The sequence below is a fragment of the Rhinatrema bivittatum genome, chromosome 3 (genome assembly GCF_901001135.1).
Source record: "Rhinatrema bivittatum chromosome 3, aRhiBiv1.1, whole genome shotgun sequence".
Taxonomy (NCBI): Eukaryota; Metazoa; Chordata; class Amphibia; order Gymnophiona; family Rhinatrematidae; genus Rhinatrema; species Rhinatrema bivittatum.
The window spans coordinates 387,448,787-387,463,410 of NC_042617.1; the positions used below are offsets into that span (position 1 = coordinate 387,448,787).

Genomic DNA, 14,624 nt, shown 5'->3' on the forward strand with positions numbered 1-14,624 from the left:
TAGTTTGGAACAGAAGTTCCATTTTCTTTAAGCAGGACCGGCAGCCCTTAGGGGTCATTTGGGCACAGTTGGTACATGTCGCAGCATCATGGGTAGCCCCCCAAGCATAGCACATATACCTGATGCGGGTCCTTGATGGACATCGTCCTTGGACAATCGGGGCACCTTCGAAAACCCATCGCCATACTGGTTAAAGAAAATTTAACAGCAGTGCAGCTGGTGGCCATTAGGCCTAGAAGTAAAACAGTCGGTAACAGACTGCAAAAACGAGGTAAAGCCTTACCTAATGTTAGCAGATATCGATAGGGGGACCCCAGATGGGGTGAAATCTGTCAAATGTTTTAGAAAAAAATTCTGTGAGGAAATTCCTGTCAGGAATATTTGCAAGAGCTCCTCAAGCCGCGTGGATACTGTCACGCAGAAAAAGAGAGACTGAAGGGGGACCCCTGCTGGATGCAGGGTTGGTGGCGTGCTGGGCATGCTCAGTGTGCCAAGTCAAAGTTCTAGAAACTTTGACAAAAGTGTTCTGTGAGCTCCATCCTGTCGTCAGCCATATGTGAGGACTACCATCCTGCTTATCCACATATGCCTACTCCAGCTCAAAACACTGATACATCACCTACATTATAGGAGTTTGGATTGTGAAAAGCAGATAACCACCCCCTGTCATTTCATTAATTTTTTTTTATTTAGAATTTTATTGAAAGTATAAACATCAAACAGTATACATAAACATTTGTCACTATTAAACACAAAAGGTATAATAAAAGTATATACTTTCATATGCGTTTAGTCTTTTGATTACTCCACACCTTCCCCCCTCCTCGGTAGAGCTGGAAGCAGATAATGAAAACAAGAACCAAACCTCTCCCAAAGAAAAATGCCCGTATCACCTGTGTATAATAAAGCTGCGAATGTAAGCCTGCTACCTAAACAAAGGAATGTGTTTCTAGGCAATATCATCAAGTGCCTTACTCCCGACTGTCTCCAGGTTCAACCAGTTATGTATAGGTTGCCAGATCTGCTTGAGACGGAGGCTCATAGGTTTAGCTACTGTAACTTGTTTGTGAAAATAGCATAGCCTGGACAATCTTGCTCTTACATTCAACTCTGTGGGTATGGTACAAGACCTCCACAAGAGTGCTAGCTCACAGCGTGCTGCCATCTACCTTATAAATGGGCTCTGACCGACGGCCCACAAATGCGCAGTAGAGAGCAGCTCTGCCGCGCATGCGCGGGTGAGCACGCCGGCCAGAGTTTGCCTGTTGACAAAAATGGTGCTGGGAGGACCCGTAGCGGCGGCGAGGACCTGTAGCAGCGGCGACGGCGAGGACCAGTAGCGGCAGCAGCACGCGCCATCCGAACGGGTTGTGAATAAGCTGGGAGAGGAGGGGATTGAGAGAGGGGAGTGACTGAGGGGAGGGGAGAGTGAGGTGAGAAGGAGTGGGAGGGAGAATAGAGGTGGGAGGGAGAATGGGGGAGGGGAAGTGGAAGGGAGAATGAGGGGGGAGGGGAAGTGGAAGGGAGAATGAAAGGGAGGGAGAATGAGGGGTAGGGGAAAGGGAGAATGAAAGGGAGGGAGAATGAGGGGGTGGGGGAGGGAGAATGAGGGGGAAGGAAATGGACCGGTCCTGCCCTTTACTAAGGAGACCTCTAAGGATAAGTTCAATAGAGCAATTTCCGGCGTTAGCAACACCCCTTCTCCAATGATAGACTGAATAAGGGAAAGCAGAGTTGCTTACCTGTAAACAGGTGTTCTCACAGGACAGCAGGATGTTAGTCCTCACATATGGGTGACATCATCAGGATGGAGCCCAATCACGGAACACTTTTGTCAAAGTTTCTAGAACTTTGACTGGCACCTACTGGGCATGCCCAGCATAGCACCAACCCTCATATCCTCCCTTAGCCGTCTCTTCTCCAAGCTGAAAAGTCCTAACCTCTTTAGTCTTTCCTCATAGGGGAGCTGTTCCATTCCCCTTATTTTGGTTGCCCTTCTCTGTACCTTCTCCATCGCAATTATATCTTTTTTGAGATGCGGTCTTTCACACGGTCTTGTAATGGAATGCCTGCTTGCTCGTAGCAAAAAGAAATGCAGTCCACCAACCAGGAGGAGGGGGTTTGCTTTCCCACAGGATTTCCAAGTTTGATGGCATCGAAAGACACGAACAAATGAGTGGACATCCTTGTGGGCTGATGTGCGCTCTAGATAGAAAGCTAGGGCACGCTTACAATCTAAGGAATGTAAAGCCTGTTCTCCTGGGTTTGTATGGGGCCTGAGAAAAAAAGGTAGGTAGGATAATTGATTGGTTAATATGAAATTCAGACACTACCTTCGGTAAAAATTTAGGGTGCGTGCAAAGCACTACCCTGTCATGCAGAATTTTAGTGTAAGGCGGGAAGGTAACTAACGCCTGCAACTCTAACTCTGCGAGCGGATGTGATCACAAGAAGAAATACTATCTTCCAGGTAAGATAGCATAGATCACAGGAGTGGAGAGGCTCAAACGGAGGTTTCATGAGCCATCCCAAAACCACATTAAGGTCCCAAGCAGGGGCAGGAGGGCACAGTGGAGGTTTTAAATGGAGCAAGCCTCTCAAGAAACGTGATACTAAGGGTTGTGTTGAAATGGAGACATTTCCTATACCCTTATGGTACGCAGACACTGCACTAACTTGTGCCCTGATAGAGGAAATTTTTAGGCCTAACTGACAGTTGCCAGAGATATCCAGGAACCTCGCAGTGGAACATGTGAAGGGGTCTATGGACATGAAAGTGCACCAGACCGTAAACCTCTTCCATTTAGAGCAATAAGACCTTCTTGTTGAAGGCTTTCGTGAAGCCACCAGGACTTGGGATACAGACTCTGAAAGGTTAAGAGGTTGTAGTATTGACCTTTCAACATCCAGGCAGTCAGATACAGAACCTAGAGGTTGGGGTAACGCAGGAACCCTTCGTTCTGAGTTATTAGAAGGGGATCCGTCCCCAGAGGAATGTGCCGGCGCACTGATAGATCCTGGAGGATTGGAAACCACACCTGGGTAGGCCAGTGGGGAGCTATCAGGATCATTAATCCCTTGTCCTGCCTGTTGCCTCCGTTGGTGCTAGACTGCTTCGCCCCGTTTGCCTCACCTTATTCACGGCTCCTCCCGCTTACCTAGGAAAGATGGCTACCGCCTCGTCTACAAGCCGACCTCTCCGGTGTCCACGGAACAGCTATGGTGCAGCCTTCCGCCATGCTTCTCCCAGGTACTTACTAGAATGCGTGCACCACCCACATCTTTATTCCAACCTTGGCGCGAACCTCGGGGGCATTCCCCCTTGCTGCCATCACACCATCCGGGGATATAATCTATTCTAATTTGCTAGCTCGTTGAGTTAGCAAGGACTTGAATCCGTTCCTGTCTACGCTACTCTGCTGCTTCCGTGCTGCCGCTAGACGCTCTCTCTCTGCCCTTTGGGGTAACTGCTAACCTCGGGGGCCCTCTGATTTCAGGTGTCTTACAGGGAACAGGTACTTGCTCCTCAAGGGCCTGCTCTCCCTGCCTGCACTTCCTTCTACAACTTGGTGGAATCGCATATCTACAGCAATTACTTAGTAAGTACTCTATAAACTCTCATTCTCTCTCATCCACAGTATTTCCTTGCTGGGAAACCTGCTTCGGAACCTCCCAAGACCAACGGGGTGAGAAAGGCTCCCTCTGCTGAGCTCCCTGAGACTGCAATGACCAGACTGCCTCACTACTGCCACCTCTGGTGGTACTCTTCAAGCTGTATAATAAAGAACTAACTGTGCTTGTGCGTTCTGAGTTTAGCCTAGTACTGTGGCTCCACACGGGGCTCCTCTCCGTGGGTGTGGTCATCTACCACAGTACCCAAGGATCCACCCAAACACCACTCTACTATAACACTGCCGGAGCTTCACAAGAGTCTTTGAAATGAGAGGAAGTGGAGGGTACGCATAAAGGAGACCGCTGGTCCAGGAGAGGGCGAAGGCATCTCTTGGTTGCGAGTGGTGACTGCGAATGAGAGAGCAGAAGTTGTCTACTTTGTGGTTGTGGATAGACACAAAGAGGTCTATGCGAGGGTAACCCCAGCATTGGAATATCGTGTCCACTACCGTGGGGTTGAGAGACCACGTGTGTGGATGGAAAGTGTGACTCAGCTTGATTGCCAAAATATTGCCCACTCCCGGCAAGTAGGTTGCTTTGAGGTACATTGAATGGGAAAGGGCCCATGCCCATATCTGTGTAGTTTCCTGACACAGGAGGTAGAAGCCCGTTCCCCCTTGTTTGTTGATGTACCACATCGCAACTTGATTGTCGGTTTGAATCAGGATGGGTTTGTTTGATAGGCAGTCCTGAAAGGCCTTGAGGGCATATCTGATCGCCCGTAGCTCTAGGAAATTTATCTGGTATTTGGCTTCCCTCTGGAGACCAGGTTCCCTGAGTCTGCAGGTTGCCTACATGTGCACCCCACCCAAGGTTGAATGCTTCTGTTAAGGTAATTTGAGGTTCTGGAGCCTGAAACAGAAGGCCTTGAATGAGATTGGAGTGGTGCATCCACCAGGCTAGTGACAGACGGAGCTGTTTGGTAACCTGGATAATACTGGACATTTGCTGACAAGCTTGAATCCACTGGCCTTTCAAGGTCCACTGCATCACCCTCACAGCTAGGCGAGCCAACGGAGTGACATGCATTGAGGACGCCATGTGACCCAGCAGTATTAGGAAGTGTTGAGCAGTTGAAGATACTTGAGCCTGTAGGTCAGGGATGGGCAATTCCAGTCCTCGAGGGCCGCAAACTGGTCGGGTTTTCAGGATATCCCTAATGAATATGCAAGAGAGAGATTTGCATGCACTCTGCCTCAGTCATATGTAAATCATTTTCATGCATATTCATTAGGGATATCCTGAAAACCCGACGGTTTGCAGCCCTCGAGGACCGGAATTGCCCACCCCTGCTGCAGGTGATGCACCAGAGATACTATGGCGAAAGCACGATCCTAAGGTAGGAACGCTTTTGCCTGAATAGTGTTTAGATCGGCCCCTATAAAGGATAGGGTTTGAGATGGCACTATCTGGGATTTGGGATAGTTGATTAGAAACCCTAGGGAGATCAGGGTGTGGATAGTAATACAGAGGGAGGTTAACGCGCCCTGCTGAGTCAGAGCTCTTATCAACCAATCGTCAAGATAAGGGTAGACGTGCACACCCTGATTCCTGAGGAAGGCTACGACCACTACCAGGCACTTGGTGAATACTCGTGGAGCGGATGCTAGGCCGAATGGTAGTACACGGTACTGGAAATGGCGAGGGCTGACCAGGAATCGCAGGTACTTGTGATGAGATGAAGTAATTGGTGTGTGTGTGTAAGCGTCTTGGAGATATAGAGAGCATAGCCAGTCTCTTCTTTGTAGCAAAGGAAGTAGAGAGCCCAAGGTTACCATTTTGAATTTTTCTCTCTGCAAAAATTTGTTTAGGGCATGGAGGTCCAGTATCGTGCGTACGCCACCTAACATTTTTGGTATTAGAAAATACCGGGAATAAAACCCTGTCCCTGCTGAGAGGGGGGCACTGGCTCTACTGCTTGTGATTTGAGGAGGATGAGACCTCCCATTCGAGCAAGGGAGAGTGGTCAGATGTCTTCCACGTCAGCCGAGGTGGAGAGTCCTCTGGAACAGTCAAGAAATTTAGGTGGCAACCTTGAGTGACTACTGCGCGTACCCACTGGTCTGTGGTGACTGACTGCCAAGCGCTGTTGAAGTGGCAGAGTTGACCGCCGACTGGTATGGATAGAAGATGAGGTTGGCTTACACTCTTCTAGGAAGGAGTCAAAATTCTGACGCTGGTCCAAGCTGAGAAGCTGGCTGAGACTTTTGAGGCCGAGACTGCCTGGATTGACCTTTCTGGTAAGGTCTGGAAGGGCATCCTCTAGAAGCCGGAGGATAAAATATTCTTGGCTGGTAGGCCGGCCGCTTAGAGTCACGTCTGAAAGTTCTCTTAGGAACGGAAGGGAACCTCAGACGGCACAGAGGAAAGCTGGCATAGTGTCTCATGGTAATCCTTCAACTGCGCCTCGGTCTTTCGGATCTTTTCCCCAAAGAGATTATCTCCAACACAGGGTAGATCTGCTAGCCTGTCTTGGACTTCTGGTCTGAAGTGAGGATTTTAGCCAGGCCCATCTTCTGGCACTGATCCCCGCTGCAAATACTGTTGAAGATATACGCAGCACAGACTTCGTGCCTTCCAGCATCCAGACCCTTTTGAGCGAGAGCATGAAGTTGAGCCTAGAGCTGTTCTGGTAGAGAATCAGAGAAATCCTGGATCCTCTTAAAAAGGTCCATGTTAAACTGGGTCATGTTTAACTGGAAAGAGGCAATGCGAGATATGAGCATTGAGCGGTGGAAGACACGCCTTCCAAAAGCATCCAGGGATTTTTTGTTCTTTTCCTGGAGATATGGAGGAATGAGGTTTTGAATGTTGTGCCTTCTTCTGGGCTGATTAAACAACCACAGAATGATTAACTGTGACTTCTGGAACCCAGGAGCTGACTGCACAAGATAGGTGGCGTCTCTCTTGCGGTTGACAGGTGGGACGGAACATGGGTGTTCCCAGTTTCTTTTCAGAAGATCAAGCAGGATTTCATGAATAGGAATAGACATAACTTCCTTGGGAGCATCAAGAAACGAGTACCTCCAGCATCTTGTACCTAGAGTCCTATTCTGTTTGAAGTTGAAAAGGAATGTTTTCAGACATTTCCTTGATGAAATTAATAAAAGACAGATCTTCTGGTGGAGAATGTCGTCTTTCATCTGGGGGAGAGGGCTCTGATGGTAGATCTATATCCTGAGACATATCGTCTGTCCAAGGATCATAGTGTTGATCTCCAGCACTTAGAGGGTCTCCAATAGGGAGAAAAGTTGCTAATCCTGACCAGGCCGAAGCATCGGCACAGAAGGCTCCGGTGCGCTCGGTTCCATCGATGGCAGAGCACCGATCAACGCATCCAGGCTTCCCAGTAGCGATGCGAGGGCTACAGGAATCAGATCTGTGACCGGCTCGGGCACTGGTTCCAGCATCGATGGAGGCTGAAAGCCCTGAAGTGCTTTACCAATGGCCTCTTGGATCATCCAATCCAATTCCTCGCGGAAGCCTGGGTCATGGAACCCTGGCTCCGGAGTAGGAGGCAGCACTGGCGTAGCCGGAGGGTCCACTGGTGAAGGTGGAATCGCAGATCCAGACACCACTGAAGGTGGGGGGGGGGGGGGGGGGGGGAAGCCTCGGTGACCCGGTCACAGAAGAGGATGGGGCCTTTTCTGTATGGGGCTTCTTTGTCTGTGGCTCTGTCGACGCCGGTACCAAGGACTTGCCTGGATTGGCAGACTGAGCCTTCCGATGACCGTGATGATGGTTTTCACGATGATCCCCTCGGTCCTTTTCTTGCGGAGGCAAAGAGGGAATTGACACCTTTGGAATCGTCGACGCCGGTCGGGCAGCAGTAGTGTCCCGGTGCTTGTGAGAGGTTGATGGTATCGGCTCGGACAAAGTTGAAGCTATCGATGGAGTCAGGGTGGTTTTTTTTTTTTTAATTCTTTATTTCTTGCTTTTCATTTCATTTCATTACAATAAACAAAATATAACATTGAAACATCATAATGACTGGAGTTGAACAAACATCTAACCATATTACAACTTAATCATATACTTTTCCTTTATCAACCCTTTGTCAATCATAATTCGAAAGGAAAATATCAGTGAAATCCTCTCTAAACTGAACGGCATACAAGGGTAAAATATTTAAACCTGAAGAATATACATTATCTAAGACCTGTCTTTATTATTAGAGCCAGTCATTTTATGCAAGTAGGTCCTTCGAATCAGCTGGGTCTAAAAATGAATAGTTCTTATTTTCCAACTTAATAATACACTTACATGGGTATTTTAAGTTGAAATATCCCCCCTTATCTAATACTACCTTCCTATATTGCAAAAGTTTTTCCTACGAATTTGAGTAGATTTTGTGAAATCAGGAAAGATCCATACTTTTTGACCGTAAGTATTTAGCCTACTACGGAAAAAAGACTTCAATATATTATCCCTATCTGAGGAGAATGCAAATTGAACTAATAACGTCTCTCTTGTCTTTATTTCCAAATCATCTTGTGATTTTTGTAATAAATCGGATATATCTATGGAATTACTACTTGTTTCCATTTCTTTACCATTCTTTACTATTCGATTTAATTCAATCTCACTTTTCTTACTCCCCAAATAGAAGGCTTTAACTATCACTGGTAGACATTTTTCAGGAATTTTCAAGATTTGTAATATATAATTCCTAAACAATTCCATGGGGTCCATTTTGCTTATAATTGGAAATTTATTAACTCAGATTTAAAGATCTTACTATATTTTCTATATTTTCTAATCTTTTATTAGTTTCCCCTTCTACATTTATCTGGTGGCTCTGAATTTTCTCAATTTGCAAAACCCGTTTTTCTATTACATCTATATCAACTTTTTGCTTTTCCAACTCAGCAGTATTTTTAACTTATGAGTTGGATGCTTTCATCACAGCTTCAGTTAACTTATTTATTGAAAGATCTAATTTCACCATGTAATTCCATAGACTTTCCAAAGTTATATTTGCAGGTTTCATTGGCAAATTTTCCACTTTAATTATTACATCAATATTATCTTGTTTCCCATCAGTGGGGTTAATCAATCTTGGTGTACTGGTCTCTTTAGGTATATCAAGGGAACCTTCCATCATGCTCAATTATATTGCTTCTTGCATTCTTTATTCCACAGGTTCCAAGTTCTTATAGGATTGATCTAATTTTCCTTGAAGATCCAAAGGGTTTGAGGTTTCCTCATGCAAACCACTTGGACTTAACGAGAGAGTATGTCTCTCTCTTCCAAGTGGTGATGGAGGAGCTGGCGCCTCTGGGCTCAATGATGTCTCAATGGCCAGGAGAGAGGCATTCCGTTCTAATACCTCTCTCACAGCAGCCTGCCCTTGCGGGGAATTCTGAGGGTCTAACCATTCAAGTACAGTTTTCTGTCCAATTTCTACCGTATTCACATCACTAGGAGGCCTTAATTTTGCCTTCCTTTTGGTGTGCGGCATGACTAGCAAGGAAAAACAAAGTTTTTAACACGAAAACAAAAAACTTGAATGGAACAATGTATAATTAAAAAAAAGAGGATTTCACTCGATGGAGTCGGGGTTTTTACCTGAAAGCGAAATTCCATTTTCTCTAAACGAGCCTTGCGACCCTTCGGTGTCATATGGGCACATTTGGTGCAAGTTAGGACATCATGGTCGGACCCCAAACACAATACACAGACCCCGTGCAGGTCAGTGGGGGACATCGTTCGAGTACAGTCGGGGCACCGACGAAAACCCGACGCCATGACTTCGACAAAAATTTAGCCGCGGTGCGGTCGATGGCCAGTTGTCCCCCGAAGGAAAAACTAGACGGGAATCGACCGCAACAAGGGTAAAAGTTTACCTTTCTACCGTGGAGAATGGATAGCAATAGGGGAACCCCTATGGGGTAAAATCTTTTGAAAGTTTTTGAAGAAGTTATGTGAGGAAAATTCCTGTCAGGAATCTCAAGAGAGCTCCTTAAACCGCGTGGCCACTGCTGCGTGGAATAAAGAAGACTGAAGCGGGACCCTTGCTGGATGCAGGGTTGGTGCTATGCTGGGCATACCCAGTAGGTGCCAGTCAAAGTTCTAGAAAAGTGTTCCGTGATTGGGCCCCATCCTGATGTCATCACCCATATGTAAGGACTACCATCCTGCTTGTCCTGTGAGAAATGCTATTCCAAAATGAGGGTACTGGTGGGCAGGCCAACACATGTGGATGTAAGTTCCAATCTGACCACATCCTTTCCAACAATGCAGATCCTGCGACTGGTTGAATTTATGTAAACGTGCCGGTGTATAATACCACCTTAAAGAGGAGCTTATAACTATTCTCAGCTAAAGAAGTATATGGTGAACTCTTTTTGGTATGAAAAATAAATGGAGTCCCAAGAGTCCTCCGATAGCGCACTGTTTAAATCCTGCTCCCATGTTTTTATATATGCCAGTTTTTCTTGGGGGTCTTTGTTTACATAGCTGTACAATTGGGAGATCGCCCGTTTAAAAGCGTCAGCCTGGTCGCACCAATGTTCAAGTTGTGTCTTCCCCATTGCGAGATCATATCCTACCTGTTCCGCCAATAAAAAATGTCTGAGTTGCAAATATGGAAGAACATCACCTGACAAGTGATAGGTCTCCTGTAAAACGAACATAAGAACATGCCATACTGGGTCAGACCAAGGGTCCATCAAGCCCAGCATCCTGTTTCCAACAGTGGCCAATCCAGGCCATAAGAACCTGGCAAGTACCCAAAAACTAGTCTATTCCATGTTACCGATAGCCCATCTCCCGACCAAAGCTGACATGCATGTCAGGTTTAGCCCCTCCCATGTGTGGAACGCTTTTGTATACCCCCCTGCTGGAAAGCGCAAATTGGCATAAGCATGACAGCTATAAAAATAGCATCGAGTACTCACCAGTCTCATTCTCCATTGCTCCCATACTTTCAAAGTAGATTGTGTCGACAACAGAAGACATTTGATAGGAAGCCAGGACAATCGAGGTTGCCACACTAAGGACCTAAGTGGCATCTTTCTAATTAAACATTGTTCTATTGTTACCCACTGTTTCTGTTTGCCCATCCTATTCCAGTCAATAATAGCACATAATTGTGCAGCCATGTAGTACCAGTGTAAATTTGAAACACTTAAGCCACCCCTCAATTTAGGCCAATATAAAACCCCTTGAGATACCCTGGGGGGTCTCTTTCTCCAGATGTAGGAGAAAATCCTCTGTTGCCATCTCTTATTTATTTATTTATTTATTGGATTTTATATACCGCCGCTCATCAAAGATATCACGTCGGTGTACATAGAACGATAAATACGCAATTGCGTTTACATATAACAGTATAACAGGTGAATTCTAAAGTACATTAAAACAGTAAAATACAGTAACAAACAACTTATTTAACAAAACAACTTATTTAGTTAAGACTAGATAATAAAATAGATTAAAGATTCACTATGATAGCATAAATTAACATAGTATCAAGGCAAACACTGGAGAAATGAGAGGGGGGAACAAAAGTAAAAGGAGGAGGAAAAAATAAAAAATGTCTGAGTTGCAAATATGGAAGAACATCACCTGACAAGTGATAGGTCTCCTGTAAAACGAACATAAGAACATGCCATACTGGGTCAGACAAAGGGTCCATCAAGCCCAGCATCCTGTTTCCAAGAGAGGCCAAACCAGGCCACAAGAACCTGGCAATTACCCAAACACTAGAAGATCCCATGCTACTGATGCAATTAATAGCAGTGGCTATTCCCTAAGTAAACTTGATTAATAGCCGTTAATGGACTTCTTCTCCAAGAACTCATCCAAACCTTTTTTGAACCCAGCTACACTAATTGCACTAACCACATCCTCTGGCAACAAATTCCAGAGTTTTATTGTGCGTTGAGTGACGAAGAATTTCCTCCGATTAGTCTTAAATGTGCTACTTGCTAACTTCATGGAATGCCCCCTAGTCCTTCTATTATCCGAAATTGTAAATAACAGAGTCACATCTACTTGTTGAAGACCTCTCGTGATCTTAAAGACCTCTATCATATCTCCCCTCAGCCGTCTCTTCTCCAAGCTGAACAGCCCTAACCTCTTCAGCCTTTCCTCATAGGGGAGCTGTTCCATCCCCTTTATCATTTTGGTTGCCCTTCTCTGTACCTTCTGCATCGCAAAAATATCTTTTTTGAAATGCGGCATCCAGAATTGTACAGAGTCTTCAAGGTGCGGCCTCACCATGGAGTGATATAGAGGCATTATGACATTTTCCGTTTTATTAACCTTTCCTAATAATTCCTAACATTGTTTGCTTTTTTGACTGCTGCAGCACACTGATTTTGCGGATATTGTCTGCCGCCATCCTCCCCGGGATAAATCCGGCCTGGTTAGTGTGAATTAGCCTAGCAATTATCGTATTTAAACGCGTCACCATTATTTTAGCTAAGAGCTTAAGGTCCACATTTATAAGAGATTGGGCGATAAGAGCCACATTTCATAAGATCTCTCCCAGGTTTCCACAATATTGTAATTCCTGCGATATTGGCTCCTGGCCCCAAAGAGTGTCCCTTTCCTAAAGAATTAAAGAGCGTTGTCATGGGGGTTACAATAGAAATCGCAAATTTTTAATAAAATTGAGGAGTATATCCATCGAGACAGGGTGCCTTATTGGCTTTCAAATCTCTAATGGCCTGTTGCAATTCCAAGGGTGTTATATCCTTGTATAGGAATTCCTGTTTACTCTCTGTAAGTACTGGTAGCTGTATTCCCCCCAGGTATACTTTCATAAGATCTAATGAGATAGAAGTATTGGCCTCATATAGTTTACCATAAAATTGTTGAAACAGACTTCGGATATCTGGTGGAGAAGTAATCAAATGACCATCATTGCTTTTGATAGCTGTAATTTGGACTGTCCCGATTGCAGTATAACTTGTTGGAGACGCTAAAGTCCAGGATGAAGCATCTGTTCTAAAAATACACTCCTGAGGAAGCGACTGTGATGTCGCGAAACACCGGCCGCTGTTGGGTTCAACATTTCAATTACACTTGTGGGAACAGATGAATTTTGTATATTATTTTTTGAATGGTCATTCTGAAGTATTTAAAACAGTTGTTGACTTAAAGATCATACCGCAAATGACTAGTAGTCCGGACGGCAAGTTGATATACTGCCGTTGTCAGGCTTGCTGATGCGGTTTCACTTTCATCAATATATGAACGCTGGTTGTTAGTCACAGCACTGAGAGATAAAATATTACACAGTGTCCTTTGTTGTTTTACTGTCATAGATGCACCATATATCAAATGTTATTTATTGTTTATTGCTATTATTAATACTGTTTTACTCATGTTACTGTTATTCTGTCACGTTACTGTTTGCTAGTCGTTACCTGTACATGACAAAAGGAAATGCTTTGCTTCCTGCACCTTTAAGTTATATGTAAACAGATGTGATATGTAAATCGAACACCGGTATATAAAAAACAAAAAATACAATAATATTCTGAAATGTATCCAGTGTAGAAAATGTAAATATGAATTATCTCATTGAAAAAAAGCATTCAATTAGGGACAGTGAAAGTTTATTCATCTTACAGTTGGAAAAAGAAATGGCATATTATCCAATTCTTAGGTTGCTGACTCCACCTGGCTGATCCATTCCCCTATTTCCCCTCATTTTGTAATTCAAAGAAATATCGTTCACACTGTGGAGTGTAGCTAGAAGTCAGATCATCACTTTCTAAGCCAGGGCTTTCAAAACCTATACTGGGGACACCATAGCCAGTTGGGTTTTCAGGATATCCACAATGAATATACATGAAATAAATCTGCATACTTATGGAGAAACTGTATATGGAGATTTATCACATGCATATTCATTGTAGATATCCGGAAAACCCGAATAGCTGTGGAATCCTCAGGTTAGGTTTGGGAAGCCCGGTTCTAAGCAGTAGCAAATCTGCAACTTGATCCATGCACATTTTCAACAGTTGTTGAATACATATCAAATTTTGAGATCTTTTATTCCTTAACTTTTTTTCTAGAGCTCATTTTATGAACGCTAAACAGCATTTATTATTAAACTTACTTTTCAATGAATCTGAAGCACACACTGCTTAAATACGTAGAGTTCTTACTTGATTTGCTCGTTCCAAAATATTAATCAGCTCAGCTGCAAACTTCCAGTCTTTTCTAGTGACAAGGGTTACAGATTCACCTGTACGTCTGAGGGGAAAAAAGATTTATACATGTATGTGTATACCAATATTTCACTAATCATAACAGGAATTAAAGAGCCTGAAGTGGTTTTAGAAAACTGAATAATATAGCCTACCATATTAACAAATCTAACTTATCTCAATGACTATGTTGTAACTCAGAAGAACTAAAGAAAAAACCGTGTACTAGTCATAAATTTAGTATAGCACATATAACGCCAAACAACAAATACAGCGGGTTGAAACGCAGCCTGCTCTTCGTAAAAGGATTGGCACGGAGCGGATACGCCAGAAGAAGAAGACATTTTTTGACTACTACCTGAATTGGTTTCCTTCTCTTCCCCTGAAGCAGGACAGCGGTCCGAAACATGGCCATGTCGGGTTACCTGGGACCTTTTCAGTGCGGATAAGTACCCGGTTTTATTTTGATTGAAAAAACGAAAAATTGAGTTTATGGATTACCATGATTAAAGTAACAGTGACCCCTATGAAAAACGAGCTGTACATACAAAATGTCTGCCCGTGAATAGAGGGTCTGACATAAGCTGTTTGGCGTTATATGTGCTATACTAAATTTATGACTAGTACACGGTTTTTTCTTTAGTTGTTTACAGTGGTGTGTACTAGAATACACTAGTTGGTGTGTGTGGGTTTGTTGTGTGATTGATATCGTAACTCAGAAGAAGCCATTTAAGATGTAGAAAAAAAATCTTTTACCTCAGAAACTGCACCATTAATAATCCAGAT

General features: G+C 44.3%; 1 protein-coding gene across 1 annotated transcript in view; it reads right to left on the reverse strand.

The window, feature by feature from the left end:
- Positions 1-14,624, reverse strand: part of DDX43 (DEAD-box helicase 43) — a 487,172-nt gene that overhangs the window by 131,456 nt on the left and 341,092 nt on the right. Inside the window, exon 15 of the mRNA XM_029595625.1 lies at positions 13,797-13,884. Within this exon, the coding sequence (XP_029451485.1) occupies positions 13,797-13,884 (88 nt within the window). The remainder of the gene's footprint in view (positions 1-13,796; positions 13,885-14,624) is intronic.